The sequence below is a fragment of the Pseudophryne corroboree genome, chromosome 3, assembly GCF_028390025.1.
Source record: "Pseudophryne corroboree isolate aPseCor3 chromosome 3, aPseCor3.hap2, whole genome shotgun sequence".
NCBI lineage: Eukaryota > Metazoa > Chordata > Amphibia > Anura > Myobatrachidae > Pseudophryne > Pseudophryne corroboree.
This window is the reverse complement of record NC_086446.1, coordinates 448,924,050-448,942,545: the sequence shown is the minus strand read 5'-3', so window position 1 is coordinate 448,942,545 and position 18,496 is coordinate 448,924,050. Positions and strand designations below refer to the sequence as shown.

General features: G+C 45.1%; 1 protein-coding gene across 1 annotated transcript in view; it reads left to right on the top strand.

Moving 5' to 3' along the window:
- The window catches only part of LOC135055926 (protein-glutamine gamma-glutamyltransferase E-like), a 226,952-nt gene that overhangs the window by 196,281 nt on the left and 12,175 nt on the right, over positions 1 to 18,496 (top strand). The window contains exons 8-11 of the mRNA XM_063960528.1: positions 410 to 513; positions 11,768 to 12,010; positions 15,267 to 15,593; positions 17,416 to 17,576. Of these exons, the coding sequence (XP_063816598.1) occupies positions 410 to 513; positions 11,768 to 12,010; positions 15,267 to 15,593; positions 17,416 to 17,576 (835 nt within the window). The remainder of the gene's footprint in view (positions 1 to 409; positions 514 to 11,767; positions 12,011 to 15,266; positions 15,594 to 17,415; positions 17,577 to 18,496) is intronic.

Genomic DNA, 18,496 nt, shown 5'->3' with positions numbered 1-18,496 from the left:
CGGCAACAGTTGCACTTTACGGTATCCCGAATTCGCACAAAAGTGCTCGCAGCCCCTAGAACCGCGAGGCGTGCAGTTTAGAGTGCCATTACTGACACTGAAATGCAACTGCAACTCACACCCGTCACATTTAATTGGATTGGCCGCTTGATATTTTGTGATAATCTCGCTTCAAATTTACTTCACCTTTTCTTTATGTCATACAGTACTTTCAGCCCTGATGTACAATGGGAATATCCCAAACTACTGCAGCTATTGTAATCTGACAGTGATCGCTATACATACAGTATTGTGAACCTGGTTTAAGATTAGAATATGAGACAGAAATGTTTAGAGTGTGAAGAGGCAAGCGGGGAAAGTGTGAAAACAAGCCTACTGTATAATCTAATTTGTACATGTCACTTTGCAGGAATTTCCACGTTTGGAATGAGGCCTGGATTGCCCGTAAGGATCTAGGACCTTCTTATAATGGCTGGCAAGCGATGGATTCAACACCACTGGAGACTAGTGATGGTATAAGATATCCTATAACCTCTATACATGTGTAAAGGTTTTAGGCCTTCATGACTGCATTTAGATGTTTATTCTCCTGCTTTTATTTTGCATAAATCACCTTTCTTATCTACATTATTATTGCGTTTATTAATTTCTCTTACGGTGGCATATTTCTGTATCTTTAAATTATTTTTACCAATGCTTTCCTAAACAATTTACATTTTTAGACCATTTCTAACATCAATTTTAATCAATTGCAAAAAGATATCTATTATATAATGCTGTTAAACTGTGACAGCTTGTCAAAGCCACTTACCACCTAATATTACACATTTATCACTTACCCAGTTATTTTCACCACAAACCAATATTTCTCCACTTTATTCCCAGCTAGTGAAGCACACGTCCACAATGATGTGTAATGCGCGTTTCCACAGGTATTTGAACACACATTTAAATAAAAGACAAAAATTACATTCACATTTTTGGGTCTGTCCTTTCCTTTGCAGCACAACAAAGAGCCTCCTGATGTTCTGCCCATGCCTGTCCTGCTTCATCCCGCAGCTTCACAAATAATAGGCGGGAGACAGGAAAAGTTAGGAGAAGTACAGAAAAAGGGGGAGAAAGAAACAAGGGGTGAAAACAAGAGGGAGAGGGGAAAGAGAAAGTGCAATAAGGGAAATAAGAGGTAATGATAGAGGAAGCGAAACAGGGAGACACAGCGAAAAAGATGGCTGGAAGAGTTGGAGAGAGATACAGGGAAAGAGGGGGGATAGAGAATGGGGAATGGGGAGAGAGACAGGAGGAAAAAGGCAATAGGGGAGAGAGACAGGATATGAGAGGGGAGAAAGAGGAAGAGAAAAAAGGAGAGGAGAGAGTGAAGTGAAGACGGGAAAGAGACAGAGAGAAAAAGGAAATTAATAGGAAGAGAGAGACAGCGAAAGAGGGGGAGAGACATAGAGAGGGGTTGGAAAGAGAGACAGGATAATAAATGGGGGAGCGGGAGAGAAGAGAGATAGACACATACTGTAGGATAAGATAGGAAGGAAGGAAGAAAGAAAGGGAGAGAGATGGAAATGCAGACCACTTTTTTCATTCATTTTGCCTGTTCCTTTTGCAGTGAATGACAGGTTCAAAATATTAATATTTTTTATAGCAGTGGAAAACGTAAATTTTTGCAAAACACAAAAACAAAATTATACTACAGTATTTCTAATGAAGAGGGTGATTCAGACTTGATCGTAGATGTGCTAAATTTAGCACATCTATGATCAGATTCTTAGACATGTGGGGGGACGCCCAGCACAGGGCTTGTCCACCCTGCATATCAGGCACTGCTCTCCCCCCCGCATGGTTGCAAAAGCATTGCACAGCGGTGATGCTTTTGCACCCGCCGAGTAGCTCTCTGCCTGCAAAGCCTAGCTACCCGCTGAGTAGCTCCCTGCCTGCAAAGCCCAGCTACCCGCCGTGTTCTGGGTCGCATCGGCTGCATGTGACGTCACGCAGCCGCCACGGCCGGCCCCAGCAAAGGTCTGGACATACCTGCCCCCTCCCGCCCCTTGACCGCCTCTGCCTGTCAATCAGGCAATTGCAGCCCTATGATGCTTTTGCATCTCACTGGGCCTCACGGGGTGCAAACGCGCAGTGCGCCTGCTGCGCAAGCGCACATTCCCCAAAGGGCTTCAGACTGTGATCGCTGCTGTTGCAGCGATCGGGTCTGAATTAGGCCCCATATGTAATCTGTTACAATCGATGGAGTTTGCTTTGATTCAATATATCTGTTTCACGTGAATTAAAGATTTTACTTTACTATCGCAAAAATGCCTATTTAATCAAAATTTTATTTTAAATTTTTTTCTTCAACCAGATTTAAGCTTATGCAGTTTTATGCCAAACTCTTTTTCCAAAGTATTTTCATATTTCAGAAATAGCCTGTGTAAGGCAAGTTCTTTACATAGCATACAATGATAATTTCACAGCTGTAAGCATTATAATGGTTTTAATTTTTTTTTTATTTTGTCCTTTTAACCAGGGCTTAAAGTGGTCCTGTAGAGGTGGTGTAACAGTAGCACATCTTATTCACTTTTTACTGCACGTATATACCCTGATTCATATTACACCACATAGTAGTGCCCATTATTCACGTTACGACACACAGTAGTGCCCCTTATTCACGTTACGACACACAGTAGTGCCCCTTATGAATATTATGCTACACAGTAGTACCCCTTATTCACAATATGGTACACAGTAGTGTTCCTTATTCATGCTATGCTACACAGTAGTACCCCTTAAACACATTACGCCACACAGTAGTGCCCCTTATGAATATTATGCTACACAGTAGTACCCCTTATTCACAATATGGTACACAGTAGTGTTCCTTATTCATGCTATGCTACACGTAGTACCCCTTAAACACATTACGCCACACAGTAGTGCCCCTTTTACACAATGTCCACAGTAGTTAAACCTAGTGCCCCTTATGAACATCTCACCACCTGTGTCCCTCCAGCAGCTTCCCTGCCTCTCTGTGTCCCTCCAGCCCCCTCTCACCTTGTTTTCAGCATGCACAGAGCTCCTCTTTGCGTCTCTTCTTCACTTCTGCAGCGGTGATTTAATATCACATATGCCGTGCTGGAAAAGGAAGCTACTAAGATCTGAGGAGGGGACGAATGCACCATCATCCCTGCATCTCACCAGCGTCATCTCCCTGGCATCACATCAGCACCATACCTTCTGCATCTATCCAGCACCATCATCCCTGCATCTCACCAGCGTCATTTCCCTGGCATCACATCAGCACCATACCTTCTGCATCTATCCAGCACCATCATCCCTGCATCTCACCAGCGTCATCTCCCTTGCATCACATCAGCACCATACCTTCTGCATCTATCCAGCACCATCATCCCTGCATCTCACCAGCGTCATTTCCCTGGCATCACATCAGCACCATACCTTCTGCATCTATCCAGCACCATCATACCTGCATCTCACCAGCGTCATCTCCCTGGCATCACATCAGCACCATACCTTCTGCATCTATCCAGCACCATCATCCCTGCATCTCACCAGCGTCATTTCCCTGGCATCACATCAGCACCATACCTTCTGCATCTATCCAGCACCATCATACCTGCATCTCACCAGCGTCATCTCCCTGGCATCACATCAGCACCATACCTTCTGCATATATCCAGCACCATCATACCTGCATCTCACCAGCGTCATCTCCCTGGCATCACATCAGCACCATACCTTCTGCATCTATCCAGCACCATCATCCCTGCATCTCACCAGCGTCATTTCCCTGGCATCACATCAGCACCATACCTTCTGCATCTATCCAGCACCATCATACCTGCATCTCACCAGCGTCATTTCCCTGGCATCACATCAGCACCATACCTTCTGCATCTATCCAGCACCATCATACCTGCATCTCACCAGCGCCATCTCCCTGGCATCACATCAGCACCATACCTTCTGCATCTATCCAGCACCATCATCCCTGCATCTCACCAGCGTCATCTCCCTTGCATCACATCAGCACCATACCTTCTGCATATATCCAGCACCATCATCCCTGCATCTCACCAGCGTCATCTCCCTGGCATCACATCTGCACCATACCTTCTGCATCTATCCAGCACCATCATCCCTGCATCTCACCAGCGTCATCTCCCTTGCATCACATCAGCACCATACCTTCTGCATATATCCAGCACCATCATCCCTGCATCTCACCAGCGTCATCTCCCTTGCATCACATCTTCACCATACCTTCTGCATATATCCAGCACCATCATCCCTGCATCTCACCAGCGTCATCTCCCTTGCATCACATCAGCACCATACCTTCTGCATATATCCAGCACCATCATCCCTGCATATCACCAGCGTCATCTCCCTGGCATCACATCTGCACCATACCTTCTGCATATATCCAGCACCACCATCCCTGCATCTCACCAGCGTCATCTCCCTTGCATCACATCAGCACCATACCTTCTGCATATATCCAGCACCATCATACCTGCATCTCACCAGCGTCATCTCCCTGGCATCACATCTGCACCATACCTTCTGCATATATCCAGCACCATCATCCCTGCATCTCACCAGCGTCATCTCCCTGGCATCACATCTGCACCATACCTTCTGCATCTATCCAGCACCATCATCCCTGCATCTCTCCAGCGTCATCTCCCTGGCATCACATCTGCACCATACCTTCTGCATCTATCCAGCACCATCATCCCTGCATCTCTCCAGCGTCATCTCCCTGGCATCACATCTGCACCATACCTTCTGCATCTATCCAGCACCATCATCCCTGCATCTCACCAACGTCATCTCCCTTGCATCACATCAGCACCATACCTTCTGCATATATCCAGCACAATCTCCCTGCATCTCATCAGCATCATTAACCCCCTTTTCAGGGGCGGATTGGGAACAAAAAGCGGCCCTGGAAAAATGTGTACTAATGGCCCCACATGGGCAGCACCAGAGGTGTAAGGTCTAGCCATGGGCGATGGCAGCAGCACCCTCCCCCCAAGACTTTCCAGATAGTGGGCATGTCCAGCATCAAGGGGGAAGTTAAAAAGAAATACAATTAAATATTATGAGCACATTATATGATACACCATCAGAATTTAGGAAACTATATAATTCTTTAGAAAGATATATTTTCTTGCTTCTTACACCAACCGAACCGTATCCCAATCACTATTCACTCAATCTTATATGTCAGCCAAGCAGGCAGACAGAGCATACACTAGATCATCTGCAATCACAGGCTAAGTAGCAAAGTAATTTTCATATATGCAAATTCTTTAGCATCTTATTCATTATGTCTATAAAAAGGACCACATGTCCTCAAACAAAACAGGCCCCACGGGTGCATCGGCCCACCGGGGATCTTCCCTGTGAACCCTATGGCCAATCCGCCTCTGCCCCTTTTGTATATTTATTTTATGCCCAAGTCACCTTTGCCCCCACTGTGTATTAAATCAATCTTGCAGCCCCGTGCAAAGTCTCTGAGCCATTGTAAGCACCCTGAACTCCACCATGTGTATATTTATTGATTTCTCTATCGTCCTAAGTGGATGCTGGGGTTCCTGAAAGGACCATGGGGAATAGCGGCTCCGCAGGAGACAGGGCACAAAAGTAAAGCTTTTACAGGTCAGGTGGTGTGCACTGGCTCCTCCCCCTATGACCCTCCTCCAGTTAGATTTTTGTGCCCGGCCGAGAAGGGTGCAATTCTAGGTGGCTCTCATAAAGAGCTGCTTAGAGAGTTTAGCTTAGGTTTTTTATTTTACAGTGATTCCTGCTGGCAACAGGATCACTGCAACGAGGGACAGAGGGGAGAAGAAGTGAACTCACCTGCGTGCAGGATGGATTGGCTTCTTGGCTACTGGACATGAAGCTCCAGAGGGACGATCACAGGTACAGCCTGGATGGTCACCGGAGCCACGCCGCCGGCCCCCTCACAGATGCTGAAGCAAGAAGAGGTCCAGAATCGGCGGCTGAAGACTCCTGCAGTCTTCTTAAGGTAGCGCACAGCACTGCAGCTGTGCGCCATTTTCCTCTCAGCACACTTCACACGGCAGTCACTGAGGGTGCAGGGCGCTGGGGGGGGGCGCCCTGGGAGGCAAATGTAAACCTTTAAAAAGGCTAAAAATACCTCACATATAGCCCCAGAGGCTATATGGAGATATTTACCCCTGCCTAAATGTACTAAATAGCGGGAGACGAGCCCGCCGGAAAAGGGGCGGGGCCTATCTCCTCAGCACACGGCGCCATTTTCTGTCACAGCTCCGCTGGTCAGGAAGGCTCCCAGGTCTCTCCCCTGCACTGCACTACAGAAACAGGGTATAACAGAGAGGGGGGGCAAAATAAATGGCAATATATTAATATAAAAGCAGCTATAAGGGAGCACTTAATCATAAGGCTATCCCTGTCATATATAGCGCTTTTTGGTGTGTGCTGGCAGACTCTCCCTCTGTCTCCCCAAAGGGCTAGTGGGTCCTGTCTTCGTATAGAGCATTCCCTGTGTGTCTGCTGTGTGTCGGTACGTGTGTGTCGACATGTATGAGGACGTTATTGGTGTGGAGGCGGAGCAATTGCCAAATATGAGGATGTCACCTTCTAGGGGGTCGACACCAGAATGGATGCCTTTATTTGTGGAATTACGGGATAGCGTCAACTCGCTTAAGCAGTCGTTTGCCGACATGAGGCGGCCGGACACTCACTTAGTGCCTGTCCAGGCGCCTCAAACACCGTCAGGGGCTGTAAAACGCCCCTTGCCTCAGTCGGTCGACACAGACCCAGACACAGGCACTGATTCCGGTAGTGAAGGTGACGAATCAACCGTATTTTCCAAAAGGGCCACACGTTATATGATTTTGGCAATAAAGGAGATGTTACATTTAGCTGATACTACAGGTACCACTAAACAGGGTATTATGTGGGGTGTGAAAAAACTACCAGTAGTTTTTACCGAATCAGAAGAATTAAATGACGTGTGTGATGAAGCGTGGGGTGCCCCGATAAAAAACTGCTAATTTCAAAGAAGTTATTGGCTTTATACCCTTTCCCGCCAGAGGTTAGGGAGCGCTGGGAAACACCTCCTAGGGTGGACAAAGCGCTAACACGCTTATCAAAACAAGTGGCGTTACCCTCTCCTGAGACGGCCGCACTTAAAGATCCATCAGATAGGAGGATGGAAAATATCCAAAAAGGTATATACACACATGCAGGTGTTATACTACGACCAGCTATTGCGACTGCCTGGATGTGCAGTGCTGGGGTAGTTTGGTCAGAGTCCCTGATCGAAAATATTGATACCCTGGACAGGGACAATATTTTACTGTCGTTAGAACAAATAAAGGATGCATTTCTTTATATGCGTGATGCACAGAGAGATATCTGCACACTGGCATCACGGGTAAGTGCTATGTCCATTTCGGCCAGAAGAGCTTTATGGACACGACAGTGGACAGGCGATGCGTAGAGGAGTTATTTGGGGTCGGTCTATCGGATTTGGTGGCCACGGCTACGGCCGGGAAATCCACCTTTCTACCTCAAGTCACTCCCCAACAGAAAAAGGCACCGACCTTTCAACCGCAGCCTTTTCGTTCCTTTAAAAATAAGAGAGCAAAGGGCTATTCATATCTGCCACGAGGCAGAGGACGAGGGAAGAGACAGCAACAGGCAGCTCCTTCCCAGGAACAGAAGCCCTCCCCGGCTTCTACAAAAGCCTCAGCATGACGCTGGGGCTTCGCAAGCGGACTCGGGGGCGGTAGGCGGTCGTCTCAAGAATTACAGCGCGCAGTGGGCTCACTCGCAGGTAAATCCCTGGATCCTGCAGATAATATCTCAGGGGTACAGGTTGAAATTAGAGACAGAGCCACCTCGCCGTTTCCTGAAGTCTGCTTTACCAACGTCCCCCTCAGAAAGGGAGACGGTTTTGGAAGCCATTCACAAGCTGTATTCTCAGCAGGTGATAGTCAAGGTACCTCTTCTACAACAAGGGAAGGGGTATTATTCCACTCTTTTTGTGGTACCGAAGCCGGATGGCTCGGTAAGGCCTATTCTAAATCTGAAGTCCTTGAACCTGTACATAAAGAAGTTCAAGTTCAAGATGGAGTCACTCAGAGCAGTGATAGCGAACCTGGAAGAAGGGGACTTTATGGTATCCTTGGACATCAAGGATGCGTATCTCCACGTTCCAATTACCCCTCACACCAGGGGTACCTCAGGTTCGTTGTACAAAACTGTCACTATCAGTTTCAGACGCTGCCGTTTGGTTTGTCCACGGCACCTCGGGTCTTTACAAAGGTAATGGCCGAGATAATATTTCTTCTTCGAAGAAAAGGCGTATTAATTATCCCATACTTGGACGATCTCCTAATAAGGGCAAGGTCCAGAGAACAGCTAGAGATGGGTTTAGCACTATCTCAAGAGGTGCTAAAGCAGCACGGATGGATTCTGAATATTCCAAAATCCCAATTAATGCCGACAACTCGTCTGCTGTTCCTGGGGATGATTCTGGACACAGTTCAGAAAAGGTTTTTCTTCCCGAAGAAAAAGCCAAGGAGTTATCTGACCTGGTCAGGAACCTCCTAAAACCAGGAAAGGTGTCTGTACATCAATGCACAAGAGTCCTGGGAAAAAATGGTAGCTTCTTACGAAGCAATCCCTTTCGGCAGATTCCATGCAAAGGGATCTGTTGGACAAATGGTCAGGGTCGCATCTTCAGATGCACCTGCGGATAACCCTGTCGCCGAGGACAAGGGTATCCCTTCTGTGGTGGTTGCAGGAGGCTCATCTATTGGAGGGCCGCAGATTCGGCATGCAGGATTGGATCCTGGTGACCACGGGTGCCAGCCAGAGAGGCTGGGGAGCAGTCACACAGGGAAGAAATTTCCAGGGAGTGTGGTCGAGCCTGAAAAAGTCTCTTCACATAAGCATTCTGGAACTAAGAGCAATCTACAATGCTCTAAGCCAGGCGGAACCTCTGCTTCAAGGAAGACCGGTGTTGATCCAGTCGGACAACATCACGGCAGTCGCCCATGTAAACAGACAGGGCGGCACAAGAAGCAGGAGGGCAATGGCAGAAGCTGCCAGGATCCTTCGCTGGGCGGAGAATCACGTGATAGCACTGTCAGCAGTATTCATCCCGGGCGTGGACAACTGGGAAGCAGACTTCCTCAGCAGACACGACCTTCACCCGGGAGAGTGGAGACTTCATCCAGAAGTTTTCCACATGCTATTAAACCGTTGGGTAAAACCAATGGTGGACATGATGGCGTCTCGCCTCAACAAAACACTGGACAGGTATTGCGCCAGGTCAAGAGATCCGCAGGCAATAGCTGTGGACGCGCTGGTAACACCTTGGGTGTACCAGTCGGTATATGTGTTTCCTCCTCTGCCTCTCATACCAAAGGTATTGAGGATTATACGGCAAAGTGGAGTAAGACTAGTGGCTCCGGATTGGCCAAGAAGGACTTGGTACCCGGAACTTCAAGAGATGGTCACGGACGATCCGTGGCCTCTACTTCTGAGAAGGGACCTGCTTCAGCAGGGTACTTGTCTTTTTCAAGACTTACCGCGGCTGCGTTTGACGGCATGGCGTTTGCATGCCAGATCCTAAAAGGAAAAGGCATTCCAGAAGAAGTCATTCCTACCTTGATAAAGGCAAGGAAGGAAGTCACCGCGAAGCATTATCGCCGTATTTGGCGAAAATATGTTGCGTGGTGCGAGCAGCGGAGTGCTCCGATGGAGGAATTTCAACTGGGTCGTTTTCCTACATTTCCTGCAATCAGGATTGTCTATGGGTCTCAAATTGGGATCTATTAAGGTTCAAATTTCGGCCCTATCAATATTCTTCCAAAAAGAATTGGCCTCAGTCCCTGAGGTCCAGATTTTTATCAAAGGAGTACTGCATATACAGCCTCCTGTGGTGCCTAAGGTGGCACCGTGGGATCTAAATGTAGTTTTAGATTTCCTCAAATCAAATTGGTTTGAACCACTAAAGAAGGTGGATTTGAAATATCTCACATGGAAAGTGACTATGTTACTGGCCCTGGCTTCGGCCGGGAGAGTATCTGAACTGGCGGCTTTGTTTTATAAAAGCCCTTATTTAATTTTCCATTCGACATAGGGCAGAGCTGCGGACGCGTCCGCATTTTCTCCCTAAGGTGGTATCAGCGTTTCACCTGAACCAGCCTATTGTAGTGCCTGCGGCTACAGACGACTTGAAGGACTCCAAGTTGTTGGACGTTGTCAGAGCCTTAAAAATATACATTTAAAGGAAGGCTGGAGTCAGAAAATCTGACTCGCTGTTTATACTGTATGCACCCAACAAGTTGGGTGCACCTGCTTCTAAGCAGTCGATTGCTCGTTGGATTTGTAACAAAATTCAACTTGTACATTCTGTGGCAGGCCTGCCACAGCCTAAATCTGTTAAGGCCCATTCCGCAAGGAAGGTGGGCTCATCTTGGGCGGCTGCCCGAGGGGTCTCGGCATTACTACTCTGCCGAGCAGCTACGTGGTCAGGGGAGAACACGTTTGTAAATTTTTACAAATTTGATACCCTGGCAAAGGAGGACCTGGAGTTCTCTCATTCGGTGCTGCAGAGTCATCCGCACTCTCCCGCCCGTTTGGGAGCTTTGGTATAATCCCCATGGTCCTTTCAGGAACCCCAGCATCCACTTAGGACGATAGAGAAAATAAGAATTTACTTACCGATAATTCTATTTCTCGGAGTCCGTAGTGGATGCTGGGCGCCCATCCCAAGTGCGGATTATCTGCAATACTTGTACATAGTTATTGTTAACTAATTCGGGTTATTGTTTAGGAAGCCATCTTTCAGAGGCTCCTCTGTTATCATACTGTTAACTGGGTTTAGATCACAAGTTGTACGGTGTGATTGGTGTGGCTGGTATGAGTCTTACCCGGGATTCAAAATCCTCCCTTATTGTGTACGCTCGTCCGGGCACAGTACCTAACTGGAGTCTGGAGGAGGGTCATAGGGGGAGGAGCCAGTGCACACCACCTGACCTGTAAAAGCTTTACTTTTGTGCCCTGTCTCCTGCGGAGCCGCTATTCCCCATGGTCCTTTCAGGAACCCCAGCATCCACTACGGACTCCGAGAAATAGAATTATCGGTAAGTAAATTCTTATTTTTTTTGACGCAACCCAGTCACTGCTGCGCACAGCCCCCACTGTATATTATTTCATTTTTCAGCACCCTGACACAGTCATTGATACAGTGCAAAGACCCTGGCCCAGGCTTGCTACCCGATACACATTTTGTATCCGGTAGCAAGGGTTATGTTGGGGGATCAGTGTACTGCAGACTTTAGGGGTTTATTTACTAAGCCTTGGATGGAGATAAAGTCGACGGAGATAAAGTACTAGACAATCGGTTCCTAACCGCCATGTCACAGGCTGGGTTTGGAAAATGACAGGAGCTGATTGGCTGGTACTTTATCTCCATTAACTTTACCTCCATCCAAGGCTTAGTAAATAAACCTCTTAATTGGTCTCCATACAGTCATGAAATGAGATCCCTTACGTATTCATAACAGAACCTTACTGGTCATTTCATGCCACCTCTATGCCTTGGTGAAAGAAACTTAATTCTTCTTCATCTGTTTTTGTATTTCCTGATATGTATGATCCTCAGTTTGTTTCTGTTTGATCACAGAGGTGGCTTTTCTTCTGGCACTCATCCGCTAATTATTCCATCTTACCTTAGACATATATCGCTGTGGTCCTGCACCACTTGTGGCTATAAAGGAAGGCGATGTTGACCTTAAGTACGATGTAGGATTCATGTTTGCATCCGTGAATGCTGACCTGTCACACTGGATTAACTACAGTGATGGAACAAAGAAAATACTTTATAATGACACCAAATACATTGGCAGATATATTAGCACAAAAGCCGTGGGGACTGATGACCGAGTGGATGTCACAGACACATATAAATATCCAGAAGGTAAGCATAGTTATTTTAGGCAGTAAGGAGCTGGTTGGTTGGTACTTTATCACTGTGCAATTTATCACTCTCCAAAGCTTGATAAATCTGGGCCAATGAGTCATGACAGCAAGGAGACATTCGGACTGTTTTTATTATATTCATGTTGTGTGTATGAAACATTTTTTTTGCATTTGGTGATGTGCTCTTGGAAGTACATTTCTCTTAAAGTGCAACTGTGAGGTGCAAAATGCATCATATTGAAAGACAACAGCTAATCTCCGTCAGCTCTGGTCTAAATGGAAAGAGGTGATCACAGGGACAAACGCAGGATTTCTGGAGTGGGGTTTCCAAATGTTTGATTTACTGTAGAGTATTTGTCACCAGCCCATATAGGATACATATTTAGCATGTAACAAGCTATAGTCTGCCCCAAACAAAGTGCATTTTATGTAATAAAGTAGTTCAGACATATGCAGGCCCAATGGTCACAGTAAGTCACTTACCAGATCCTCTCTCTTGTGCGATGATTGAGCACTCAGATTCTCAGAGACAGACACACAGCAAAAATGGTAGTAAAATGTTCTGTCACTGGGCATGTGCAGCAGCTCCATTCCACCCTTTATATTTCAGGCTAGTACTAGAGCCAGATTAACACACATGTATATGAACTCGTGGGCTCATGTGGGCATTATACAAAGGTGCAACAGTATATACTTTGGTGAGTTTTGATCAGATATGTGCAGACAAGGTAGGCAGGTGAGGCACTGCCTCACCTATCATACACCAGTATACTCCAGTTTTGACTATAAAAAATATTAAATTAATACAAAGAAGATATTTCTAATATCATTTTTATAGTGACAACTCTGGAGTATGACAGGAGAGGCTCCCTTGTCCTCTCCGCCTGGACCCTTGTCACCGCCACTGGCTGGGTACCGTTATCTGTACAATGTAGTTCACAGATGCTGGTACAGGGGCATGTGCAGTAACGGTGACGGTACTGCGCATGCGCAAACCCCGGCTTCTATAGACTGCATCGGCTCCAGTCTGTAAAAGCCGGCTAGGCATCCCAGCCGCCAGGTTTCCCGGCAGCGCCACACCACGCTGCGCGCTCGGTGGCTTGCTGTGCTCGCCACAGGTTCTCTTCACACTCTATGGGTGTTGTGGACACCCATGAGTGGAAGTAGTCCCTGTGTGCCGGGATTCCGGCTGTCGGCATTGTCAGGATACCGATGCTGGAATCCCGACAGCTGGCAAATAAACTGCATCTCACAGGTAGGACTTCCAATAAGAAGTCACTGCCAGTCTCAGTGAAACCAGTGCAGTCTCACAGACTGCATCTGGCTTCACAGACTCTGAAGTACTGAAGTGATGGATTTAACCTGGAGGGGCTGCAGTCCTGCAGCCCAGAGGCAAAATCCACCACTGCTTGTTATCAATTTAACCAATTTCTACAAAAAAAGAAATATAATGTTTGTGCTGCTCTGTATATCAAGGAGCATCAGTGTACCCGCTACTCAACTGTTCCCATCAGCTGGTGAAATCACCTGCTCCTTCCCAAAGCACCATCTCACAGCACAAACCTACGGTATGTGCTTAGCCTTAGTGGAAATATAGGGGGTCATTCAGATCTGATTACGGCGCTGCTAATTGTGCTGTCCTGCGTTCAGATAGTCATCGCCTCCAGGGGGAGTGTATATTCACAGTGCAAGTGTGCGACTGCATGTGTACGCCGAGCTGCTAAAATTCACTTTGTGCAATTTCTTTGCAAACCAGGACTTACTCCTACAGTGCGATTTACATCGGGCCGGAGCTGACGTCAGACACACTCCCTGAAAACGCTTGGTGATGCCTGCGTTTTTCCTGACACTCCCAGTAAATGGTCTGTTACCACCCACAAATGGCCTCCTTGTGTCAATCACCTTGCAAACACCCGTTGTTGTCTGATGCGCATGCACATTGCGGTACATAAGCATGCGCAGTTAGTACCTGATTGGCAACTGTGCGAAAACGCACAGCAGCAATCAGATCTAAATGAACCCCATAGATGCAACTGAGCAAATCAAGGTACTGTACAAGTATTACCAAGGTGGATTTTACCCTGCGTCAGGGACAATTTTAACCTTCGGACATGACGCACAATATAAATCACATTATGAATTTAACAATTAGTGGAAAAATAAGTATTTTGAGGTATATTTATCAGTAGTTCCCCTTTTCCAGAAATCTGTATTTGCTGAAAGAATAAAACAATTTTTTTAATGTTTGATGATCTATTTTTTTTCTTTTTTACATTATTCGTTATCAGCATCTTGAGATGGTGTTCCGCTGCACAAGTACTGTCATGATACTTGTTAAATAGGCTTCCCTATGTAGTATACATTAAGGTTTGATGAAATGGATTTGTTTGTAACAATACCTGGGCCCTTATTCAGGTTTATTAACAAAGCAAAAAAGCACACTAATGGGCAAAGCCATGTTGCGCTGTAGGTGAGGCAGATGTAACATGTGCAGAGAGATTTAGATTTGGGTTGGTTATATTGTTTCTGTGCATGGTAAATACTGGCTGCTTTATTTTTACACTGCAATTTATATTTCAGTTTGAACACACCACACCCAAATCTATATCTCTCTGCACATGTTACATCTGCCCCTCTGCAGTGCAGCATGGTTTAGCCCACAAGTGTGCTTTTTTGCTTTTCTAAGAAACCTGAATACCCCCCCTAGTATAGTACACAATGCTGCAGCGAAGCTTTAATACACTTTATTAAATGTGCTTCAACAGCCCTGTTTAAAGTGGTAAGGTTTTCTCCATGCCTTAATTAATGTTATTTTCCATTGTTTGTGTTTATGCGCCACCTCTTCCTATGCTGTGAACAGGTCCTGGGTCGCATCGATCCGGGATACCCATTCACACTGCACCGCGACCCGGGTTGAACTTGTGTTCTATCCTGGTCGATACCCGGTTAGAAGTACCCATGTTATTTCAACTGGGTGCTTTCACACTGCACAATATCCCAGGTTGCTGCGCGTTCACGTGAAATAACCCAGGATATTGCTGCCAGTGTGAAAGGGGTATTACATACAGACACAGGTAGGTTAATATATAAATGCATGCATGTTTAGGTATATTCTTTTTTCATAATCCCATAGAAAAACTAAAACATAGTTGGTAGGTGTCGAGGTATGTATATTAATGGTTTTGTATTTTATTATTTAATAACTCTTGGGTGTGACAAATCAACAGTATCCTGACAACCATTTTGTCTACCAGGTTCATTGAAAGAAAGAGAATTATTTGAGAAGGCCATCAACAAATTGTTAGACAGTCCTCTTATGGAACTTGAGAAAAAAGTACTCCAGTTCCGGAAAAAAAGTGATCAAAATCCAAAACACGGAACTATTCTGTCTGCAGCATTCACGGTGATGCAGATCCCGACTCTCGGCCAGGACTTGAATATGATATTGAGCTTAAAAAACCTGACAACTAACAACATTACAGTGACTGTGAATATGATCTCATCAAGCATTCTGTACACCGGGAAACACAAACATGAGATCTGGGCAGATACCAAGGCTCTTGTCTTGGGTCCAAATCAAGGTATGGAAATAGAATCTCTCATAACACAGGAATAGACAGTTATAAATGTTAATGAGAGTCTTTAATTGACATGGGTCCCATGTAGTTATCCACAGAGGCAATGCGGTCAATTCAATTAGCTGCAAGGTGGGTGAGTTGCCATTGCAACCGTGTAAAAATGCCAGTGACAGCAGCTGAACTCACTCCTCTTGTGGCAAAATCTCACCCTTGACTCGCTGTTGTTTGTACGTAGCCCTATAGAGCTGCAGTGTTCAGAGCTATTGTAGTGTGGCATATAGCTGCCTTGTGGCTTCAATCAATCAATTCAATCAACCCCAGTGTGTTATCATTAACTGTATCCACATCTAACATATCTGTATATTTTCCAATAGGTGAATACAGCATTGAGAAGCTGATTAAATATGTAAATGGAGCCTAAAACTGAATTACTGAAACTTAGTAGAGATATAGTTTATAAAAAAACCCATGAATGGACATAATCAATAATTGAAATTGTTCATGGAGTGATACAGAAAATAAAAAGAGGAGGAAGAGAACATGGGGGGTGGACGCAAAAGAAGTCCAATGTGTACGTAATATAATACAGAATGTAACAAAACAACAATGAAATAGCAGCATAAACATACAGTATCAGGATCATATATCAAGAATAACACATCAAGGAGTGTCCGCTTCATTTAGACTAAATAGTAATGGGTCTGACATTAAAGGTTTATAAACAAATTGAGCACCTTCACCATCAGTCATTCGTACCAAGCCATTCACTTTATAATCAGAAAGGAGGCTGAGGAAGAATACGGGATAAACTCTGTTTCCATTGTAAAATTAATATGTACTTTGTGAAACACCTTAAGAAAAGGGGAATGAAAGGGCTGCTTCCAACACTGGGCTAAAGCGGCTTGTGCCGCTATACAGGTATGACCTGGCACATACCTCTGGTGGGGTTGAACTACATTGGGATAGACATGTAGATATAGGCTACATATCGCAAAAATTACTGGGAGTGGGTTCCTTCCTAACCCTCCCCAGCATTGGCTGCCGGACATGCCAGGTCAGTAGACCGCACATTCGCAGGAATCCCGATAGAGGAGTGAAGAGACTGCAGTTCACCAACTTCACACCGAATACAATGTATGGGCGGGTTCCTTTTGGATCCCCTGTCCCTGTATGTGTTACAGGTTGAGTCTCCCGTATCCAAAATGCTTAGGTAGCAGAAATATTTTGGATAGCGGATATTTTATATTTGCATACCATAATGAGATATCTTAGGGATGGGACTCAAGTCTAAACACAGAATGTGTTTATGTTTCACACCTTATACACATACCCTGAAGGTAATTTTATACAATAGTTTTAATAATTTTGTGCATGAAACAAAGTTTGCATACATGCAGGAAATTCATTTATGTTTCATAAACACCTTATATACACAGCCTAAAGGTATTTTTATACAATACTTTTAATAGTTTTGTTCTTGAAACAAAGTTTGTGTAACATCGATCAGAAAGCAAAGGTGTCGCAATCTCAGTATTGCTAAAAAAAAATCAGTCTTTCTTAATTTTGGATATTGGAGACTCAACCTGTATTTGATACATTCGGGCGATGTATAATTTCTTATTGCTGCAAATAGCAGGCATAAGAAATTAAAATTGTCAGATTTAAAACCATATAATTGATACATATGCCCCTTAGAAAGCAAGGTTTTGGGTGCATTCCTTTTAAATAGACAATATTTTTTCAATGCTGAATTTGTGGACACGTATCATTTATGAAGAATCTGTAACCAATTCTATTTTTCCCATCTTCATTCTTTATACTCTAGAAATACACACATCCATCCCATTGACATATGCTCAGTATGGTCAGTTTGTGAGTGAGGATACTATCATTCGTATGACAGCTTTGTGTGAGGTTCAGGGGACAGAAGAACGTATTTTAGTGGAAAAGGATATCAACTTGGGAAAGCCTCCAATAGTCATCAAGGTAATAAATAAATAATACTATCTAAAGAAAGATTCCTAAGAGACAATACTACTGTACATATTTGTAGGGCATACAGCTCTTATTTACAATTCAACCTGTATAGGCTATCACATATTTGCCGAGCTTCCTGGGATGTCCAGGGGACTCACCAACTTTGGCTGTATTCCCAGACTCCCAGGAGGGAAGACCACCCTCCCCAATCCTATCCACTTCCCCAATGAACTGGGTGGGGACATGATAACGCAATTCGCAACCACTGGAAATTGGAATGAAATGTTTAAATTATTTTAATGTCGCTTTAGTGTAGCTATAAAAAAACACCCAGTAAAGAGTGATTTTATGAGTTGAACTCTATGTACCAAAGTGGTGTAATAGTTGCAATATTATCTAACTTGGTATGTTTTGGGCAGATCTTGATATGCCTTATGTGATTTGATGCATGGGCTAATATTTGTAGACTTGTCAATCAAATAAGATTGTCTGGTATGACTGAACCAATGCTTAGCCTATAAATATAATATGAACTGTTTATATCATTTTCACCTCCTACTCATTCGGACATCCTATAAGGTAGTGGGGTCTATTCATGAAACAGTGAAAAGTGTGGAGAAGTGAACCAGTGGAAAAGTTGCCATGGCAACAAATCAGCAGTGGCATAATAAGATTTTACTTACCGATAAATCTATTTCTCGTAGTCCGTAGTGGATGCTGGGGACTCCGTCAGGACCATGGGGATTAGCGGCTCCGCAGGAGACAGGGCACAAAACTAAAGCTTTAGGATCAGGTGGTGTGTACTGGCTCCTCCCCCTATGACCCTCCTCCAAGCCTCAGTTAGGATACTGTGCCCGGACGAGCGTACACAATAAGGAAGGATATTGAATCCCGGGTAAGACTCATACCAGCCACACCAATCACACCGT